General features: G+C 45.8%; 1 protein-coding gene across 1 annotated transcript; it reads right to left on the bottom strand.

Annotated features, from left to right (window-relative positions):
* Positions 1–821: 821 nt before the first annotated feature.
* Positions 822–1,769, bottom strand: LOC135972573 (olfactory receptor 52B2-like). Its single transcript, XM_065551073.1, has one exon. The coding sequence runs from the start codon at positions 1,767–1,769 to the stop codon at positions 822–824; it is 948 nt and encodes a 315-aa protein (XP_065407145.1).
* Positions 1,770–7,988: the final 6,219 nt, after the last annotated feature.

The raw sequence follows: 7,988 nt of genomic DNA, 5'->3' as shown, positions 1-7,988 counted from the left end.
TACCATTAGGGTGAGACATGGGTTGACTCAAATCCTGTCTAGTTTATAGAACTCAGATTGTGATTTTGTTTTATTTCTTGAGGAATCTACATTGATCTGTTCACTTATTACTTATAACCACTTAAAATCTACCTTTCTGTAAGGGAAATCTGCTCATGAAAAGGGGCTGGTGCATTGAGGGACTGGGTAATAAACAATAGTATATATATATATATAAAAATTTTAAACCTAACCAGTGTCCCTTATGTGACTTGCCACAAGATGTGAGAACATGTTAGTATTAGAGTGGAGTGGGTCTAGTATTTATTTAATTTTCTCTCTTTTATAGTAGAATTAGATACACTGCTCCTGCCACAAATTTTGCTAAGTTATCTGCCAAAAAAACTAGAGTTTTCAAGACCCTAAGTAGCCCCAGGAATAACAGTTACGGTGGTCACCCCAACCAAAACCTGAAACAACTCCCTTGCAGCTGGGGGTGGGTAAGGGAGGTGAAAATGATCCAGTGTGTCACAGGGGTAGGGAGTAGAGGAGCAAAATATGATGGAAAGAGGAGGAACAGGGACAGAGCCTTGGCAGAAGAGGTGGGGGTACAGCATGGGGATTTGGGGGTCCATTACCAGAAATAAGAAAGGTGGCAACCCAATGAGTTCTACATAGACCAATTCCCCAGGTTCTAACGCTGACACTGCACACTAAGATCAGGAAAATGTTTATGTCTCTTTGACTGTCCAGTCAGTGATTCAGGGAAGAGGGTGCAGCACCATGCACCAGCCAGCTCTGCATGGAGCTCGGTCTGAGAGCCCGAGCATAAGGAGAGAACTTTAAGTCCCTTTATGAGTGAAGAACTGGAAGAGTCTGTTTCTGATTTGTTTGGTCCACACCCCGTAGATGATGGGGTTCAGCATGGGGGGCAACAAGAGGTACATGTTAGCAGTGAGAACATGGAGGTGCAGGGGGACATTCTGGCCAAACCGGTGCGTGAGGTTGGAGAACAAAGATGGGATGTAAAAGGTTAAGAAGACAAAGAGGTGGGAGCCACAGGTCCTAAAAGCCTTGAGCCGGGCGTCCTTTGTGGGGAGGCTGAAGATGGCCCTGAGGATCTGGATATAGGACACTGTGATAGAAAACACATCCAGAGCAGTTACCAAGAATGCCAAAGAGAGGGCGTAGTAACTACTGATGCGTATGTCTGCACAGGCCAGCTTCAGCACAGCTATGCCCTCGCAGTATGTGTGTGGGATGATGTTGGTTCTGCAATATGGCCACTGCCTCGCCAGGATGGGAGTGGGCAATACAAGCATGCTGCTGCGCATCAGCAGAGCCAGGCCGATCTTGGCCACCACAGGGTTTGTAAGGATGGTGGAATGTCTCAGGGGATCGCAGATGGCCACGTAGCGATCAAAAGCCATGGCCACAAGGATCCCAGATGCCATCACTGAGAAGCACTGAATGAAGTACATCTGGGTGAGGCAGGCACTGAAACTGATCTCCCTGGAATTGAACCAGAAGATGCTCAGTGTTCTGGGAATGGTGGACGTAGACAATAAAAGATCGGTGAGGGCCAGCATGCAGAGGAAATAGTACATAGACTCATGGAGGCTCGGCTCCATCTTGACAATGAATAGGATGGTGAAGTTCCCCATGACAGCTATGGCATAAATGGTGCAGAAGGGGATGGAGATCCAGACATGGGCTGCCTCCAGGCCAGGAATGCCCAGCAGGATGAAGGTGGAGGGGTTGGTGAAGTCGGTTGTGTTGGAATCTGACATGCAGGAGGGAAGCAGGTGTCCAACTCGGAGGAAGAACAGTGTCTTCTGCATGTATCGTAGGTTCTCCTGACTTCCTGTGTGTGCCCAAGCACTAAGGTAATTCCTGGATGGAGAGACAATGTGAATATGAGACATTACGTGCACTACTGGGGCTTTTCTCATTGGTGAAGCAGATTGATTGCTCTTCACACACTGAAAAATGATATTTTCATTATTCTGAGAAATGAATTATGAAGAACTGACCCAGATAATGCCCATTCCTACACATCATGGTGTGGGAAATCTTAACAGGCACAAGCAGGAAACACGAGCCAGGCTAGATAGCCATTGTAGTGGGCTGTTCCCCATATACCCAGTTCCTCAAAATGTGAGAGTGCAAAACACACCAAACCTTTGCCAAAACCAGGGCCGGCTCCAGGCACCAGCTTACCAAGCAGGTGCTTGGGGCGGCCACTTCGGAGAGGGACGGCACGTCCAGCTGCTCCGCTGGAATTCGGCGGACGGTCCCTCATTCCTGCTCGGAGCGAAGTACCTCCCGCCGAATTGCCGCCGCAGATCGCGATCGCGGCTTTTTTTTGTTTGTTTGTTTGGCTGCTTGGGGCGGCCAAAAACCTGGAGCCGGCCCTGTCCAAAACGTATACCACGGAAAACATCCCAGTTAGAACACACCACAGGGAAAATCTCTCGGTGTCATTGACAAACAGCTGCTCAGTCACAGAAATGGCCAAAACAAAGACAATGTTCAGATGCCTAAGGAATGGCAAAGAGAATAACCTGCTCTGCACATGTGCTCAGTTTTGGTCACCCAGTCTCTATAAAGCATGTAGCAGATAGAAAGGGGGTTTTCTAGGCAGGCTCTGAGAATGCGGGACGCTGCCAGAGGCAGACAGAATGAAATGTCTGGAACTCTTTGGTTTAGAAAAGAAACAAAGAAGGGGGTCAGATGATAGAGGAGAACAAGATTAAAGATTGGAACTGATTACATTCCAATGGAGAAACAGAGAAAAGTTCACACGCAGTAATCCCTATAGATACTTAGTGCTTCAGAGGAGCTAATTCCTGAGAGCTGACAGAACAAGGACAAAAGGAAGAACAGGAGGACTTGTGGCACCTTAGAGACTAACAAATTTATTAGAGCATAAGCTTTCGTGGACTACAGCCCACTTCTTCGGATGCATATAGAATGGAACATATATTGAGGAGATATATATACACACACAGACAGAGAGCATAAACAGGTGGGAGTTGTCTTACCACCTCTGAGAGGCCAATTAATTAAGAGAAAACAAACTTTTGAAGTGATAATCAAGCTAGCTCAGTACAGACAGTTAGATAACAAGTGTGAGAATACTTACAAGGGGAGATAGATTCAATGTTTGTAATGGCTCAGCCATTCCCAGTCTTTATTCAAACCGGAGTTGATTGTGTCTAGTTTGCATATCAATTCTAGCTCAGCAGTTTCTCGTTGGAGTCTGTTTTTGAAGTTTTTCTGTTGTAATATAGCCACCCGCAGGTCTGTCACTGAATGACCAGACAGGTTAAAGTGTTCTCCCACTGGTTTTTGAGTATTTTGATTCCTGATGTCAGATTTGTGTCCATTAATTCTTTTGCGTAGAGACTGTCCGGTTTGGCCAATGTACATGGCAGAGGGGCATTGCTGGCACATGATGGCATATATCACATTGGTAGATGTGCAGGTGAATGAGCCCCTGATGGTATGGCTGATGTGATTAGGTCCTATGATGATGTCACTGGAATAGATATGTGGACAGAGTTGGCATCGGGGTTTGTTACAAGGATAGGTTCCTGGGTTAGTGGTTTTGTTCAGTGATGTGTGGTTGCTGGTGAGTATTTGCTTTAGGTTCGGGGGTTGTCTGTAAGCGAGGACAGGTCTGTCTCCCAAGATCTGTGAGAGTAAAGGATCATCTTTCAGGATAGGTTGTAGATCTCTGATGATGCGCTGGAGAGGTTTTAGTTGGGGGCTGAAGGTGACAGCTAGTGGTGTTCTGTTATTTTCTTTGTTGGGCCTGTCTTGTAGGAGGTGACTTCTGGGTACTCGTCTGGCTCTGTCAATCTGTTTTTTCACTTCAGCAGGTGGGTATTGTAGTTTTAAGAATGCTTGATAGAGATCTTGTAGGTGCTTGTCTCTATCCGAGGGATTGGAGCAAATGCGGTTATATCTTAGGGCTTGGCTGTAGACAATGGATCGTGTGGTGTGTCCTGGATGGAAGCTGGAGGCATGTAGGTAAGTGTAGCGGTCAGTAGGTTTCCGATATAGGGTGGTATTTATGTGACCATCGCTTATTAGCACAGTAGTGTCCAGGAAATGGACCGCTTGTGTGGATTGATCTAGGCTGAGGTTGATGGTGGGATGGAAATTATTGAAATCATGGTGAAATTCCTCAAGGGCTTCTTTTCCATGGGTCCAGATGATGAAGATGTCATCAATGTAGCGCAAGTAGAGTAGGGGCGTTAGGGGACGAGAGCTAAGGAAGCGTTGTTCTAAGTCAGCCATAAAAATGTTGGCATATTGTGGGGCCATGCGGGTACCCATAGCAGTGCCGCTGACTTGAAGGTATATATTGTCCCCAAATGTGAAATAGTTGTGGGTGAGGACAAAATCACAAAGTTCAGCCACCAGGTTAGCTGTGACATTATCAGGGATACTGTTCCTGATAGCTTGTAGTCCATCTTTGTGTGGAATATTGGTGTAGAGGGCTTCTACGTCCATAGTGGCCAGGATGGTGTTTTCTGGAAGATCACCGATGGATTGTAGTTTCCTCAGGAAGTCAGTGGTGTCTCGAAGATAGCTGGGAGTGCTGGTAGCGTAGGGTCTGAGGAGAGAGTCTACATAACCAGACAAGCCTGATGTTAGGGTGCCAATGCCTGAGATGATGGGGCGTCCAGGATATCCAGGTTTATGGATCTTGGGTAGCAAATAGAATACCCCTGGTCGGGGTTCTAGGCATGTGTCTGTACAGATTTGTTCCTGTGCTTTGTCAGGGAGTTTTTTTAGCAGATGGTGTAGTTTCTTTAGGTAATCCTCAGTGGGATCAGAGGATAATGGCCTGTAGAATGTGGTGTTAGAGAGCTGTCTAGCAGCCTCCTGGTCATATTCTAATTTATTCATGATGACGACAGCACCTCCTTTGTCAGCCTTTTTGATTATGATGTCAGGGTTGTTTCTGAGGCTGTAGATGGCGTTGTGTTCTGCATGGCTGAGGTTATGTGTCTGTTGTTTCGACCGTCCGGATTTCTACATAGATTGCTTCCGTCGACGTGCAAAGGCTGAAATTGTGGAAAAGCAACATCACTTGCCACATAACCTCAGCCATGCAGAACACAACGCCATCTACAGCCTCAGAAACAACCCTGACATCATAATCAAAAAGGCTGACAAAGGAGGTGCTGTCGTCATCATGAATAAATTAGAATATGACCAGGAGGCTGCTAGACAGCTCGCTAACACCACATTCTACAGGCCATTATCCTCTGATCCCACTGAGGATTACCTAAAGAAACTACACCATCTGCTAAAAAAACTCCCTGACAAAGCACAGGAACAAATCTGTACAGACACATGCCTAGAACCCCGACCAGGGGTATTCTATTTGCTACCCAAGATCCATAAACCTGGATATCCTGGACGCCCCATCATCTCAGGCATTGGCACCCTAACATCAGGCTTGTCTGGTTATGTAGACTCTCTCCTCAGACCCTACGCTACCAGCACTCCCAGCTATCTTCGAGACACCACTGACTTCCTGAGGAAACTACAATCCATCGGTGATCTTCCAGAAAACACCATCCTGGCCACTATGGACGTAGAAGCCCTCTACACCAATATTCCACACAAAGATGGACTACAAGCTATCAGGAACAGTATCCCTGATAATGTCACAGCTAACCTGGTGGCTGAACTTTGTGATTTTGTCCTCACCCACAACTATTTCACATTTGGGGACAATATATACCTTCAAGTCAGCGGCACTGCTATGGGTACCCGCATGGCCCCACAATATGCCAACATTTTTATGGCTGACTTAGAACAACGCTTCCTTAGCTCTCGTCCCCTAACGCCCCTACTCTACTTGCGCTACATTGATGACATCTTCATCATCTGGACCCATGGAAAAGAAGCCCTTGAGGAATTTCACCATGATTTCAATAATTTCCATCCCACCATCAACCTCAGCCTAGATCAATCCACACAAGCGGTCCATTTCCTGGACACTACTGTGCTAATAAGCGATGGTCACATAAATACCACCCTATATCGGAAACCTACTGACCGCTACACTTACCTACATGCCTCCAGCTTCCATCCAGGACACACCACACGATCCATTGTCTACAGCCAAGCCCTAAGATATAACCGCATTTGCTCCAATCCCTCGGATAGAGACAAGCACCTACAAGATCTCTATCAAGCATTCTTAAAACTACAATACCCACCTGCTGAAGTGAAAAAACAGATTGACAGAGCCAGACGAGTACCCAGAAGTCACCTCCTACAAGACAGGCCCAACAAAGAAAATAACAGAACACCACTAGCTGTCACCTTCAGCCCCCAACTAAAACCTCTCCAGCGCATCATCAGAGATCTACAACCTATCCTGAAAGATGATCCTTTACTCTCACAGATCTTGGGAGACAGACCTGTCCTCGCTTACAGACAACCCCCGAACCTAAAGCAAATACTCACCAGCAACCACACATCACTGAACAAAACCACTAACCCAGGAACCTATCCTTGTAACAAACCCCGATGCCAACTCTGTCCACATATCTATTCCAGTGACATCATCATAGGACCTAATCACATCAGCCATACCATCAGGGGCTCGTTCACCTGCACATCTACCAATGTGATATATGCCATCATGTGCCAGCAATGCCCCTCTGCCATGTACATTGGCCAAACCGGACAGTCTCTACGCAAAAGAATTAATGGACACAAATCTGACATCAGGAATCAAAATACTCAAAAACCAGTGGGAGAACACTTTAACCTGTCTGGTCATTCAGTGACAGACCTGCGGGTGGCTATATTACAACAGAAAAACTTCAAAAACAGACTCCAACGAGAAACTGCTGAGCTAGAATTGATATGCAAACTAGACACAATCACCTCCGGTTTGAATAAAGACTGGGAATGGCTGAGCCATTACAAACATTGAATCTATCTCCCCTTGTAAGTATTCTCACACTTGTTATCTAACTGTCTGTACTGAGCTAGCTTGATTATCACTTCAAAAGTTTGTTTTCTCTTAATTAATTGGCCTCTCAGAGGTGGTAAGACAACTCCCACCTGTTTATGCTCTCTGTCTGTGTGTGTATATATATCTCCTCAATATATGTTCCATTCTATATGCATCCGAAGAAGTGGGCTGTAGTCCACGAAAGCTTATGCTCTAATAAATTTGTTAGTCTCTAAGGTGCCACAAGTCCTCCTGTTCTTCCTTTTGCGGATACAGACTAACACGGCTGCTACTCTGAGAACAAGGACAAGGAGTAATGGTCTCAAGTTGCCGTGGGGGAGGTTTAGGTTGGATATTAGGAAAAACATTTTCACTAGGAGGGTGGTGAAGCACTGGAATGGGTTACCTAGGGAGGTGGTGGAATCTCCTTCCTTAGAGGTTTTTAAGGCCCGGCTTGACAAATCCCTGGCTGGGATGATTTAGTTGGGGATTGGTCCTGCTTTGAGCAGGGGGTGAGACTATATGACCTCCTGAGGTCCCTTCCAACCCTGATATTCTATGAATCTATGATTCTATGATGGACATTATCAGAAAAAACTGATTGGGAGAAAATATTTAGACAAAAATGGGAGTGACAACCGGGAATGCATTAAGAAGAGTTTATTAAATAGCTTTGGCTAAAAACCCGTTTCAGTGACAAAATCAAGTCAGCAATTGGCAGGGTGGGAGCAATATATAACAAATGGGAAAAAGGAACAAATAGATAGCAATCAATACAAATCGGAAGTTATGAAAATTGATAAGGGACAGTTTTGTTTTGCATTAGGAAAGATTGCAGGCCCGATCAGCAGACTAGGACACTGTATTATGGAATGCAGGGACACTGAAAAGGATTTAGAGGTCTCTGTGGACAACCAACTCATTGTGAGCTCCAAGTGCGATGCTGTGGCCAAAAGGGCTGATGTGATCCTTGTTGTATAAATTGGGGAGTGGTGAGTTGGAGCAATGGAAGGATTTT

This window comes from Chrysemys picta, chromosome 1 (genome assembly GCF_011386835.1).
Source record: "Chrysemys picta bellii isolate R12L10 chromosome 1, ASM1138683v2, whole genome shotgun sequence".
NCBI classification, from domain to species: Eukaryota; Metazoa; Chordata; order Testudines; family Emydidae; genus Chrysemys; species Chrysemys picta.
This window is presented reverse-complemented; position numbering and strand designations above follow the sequence as displayed.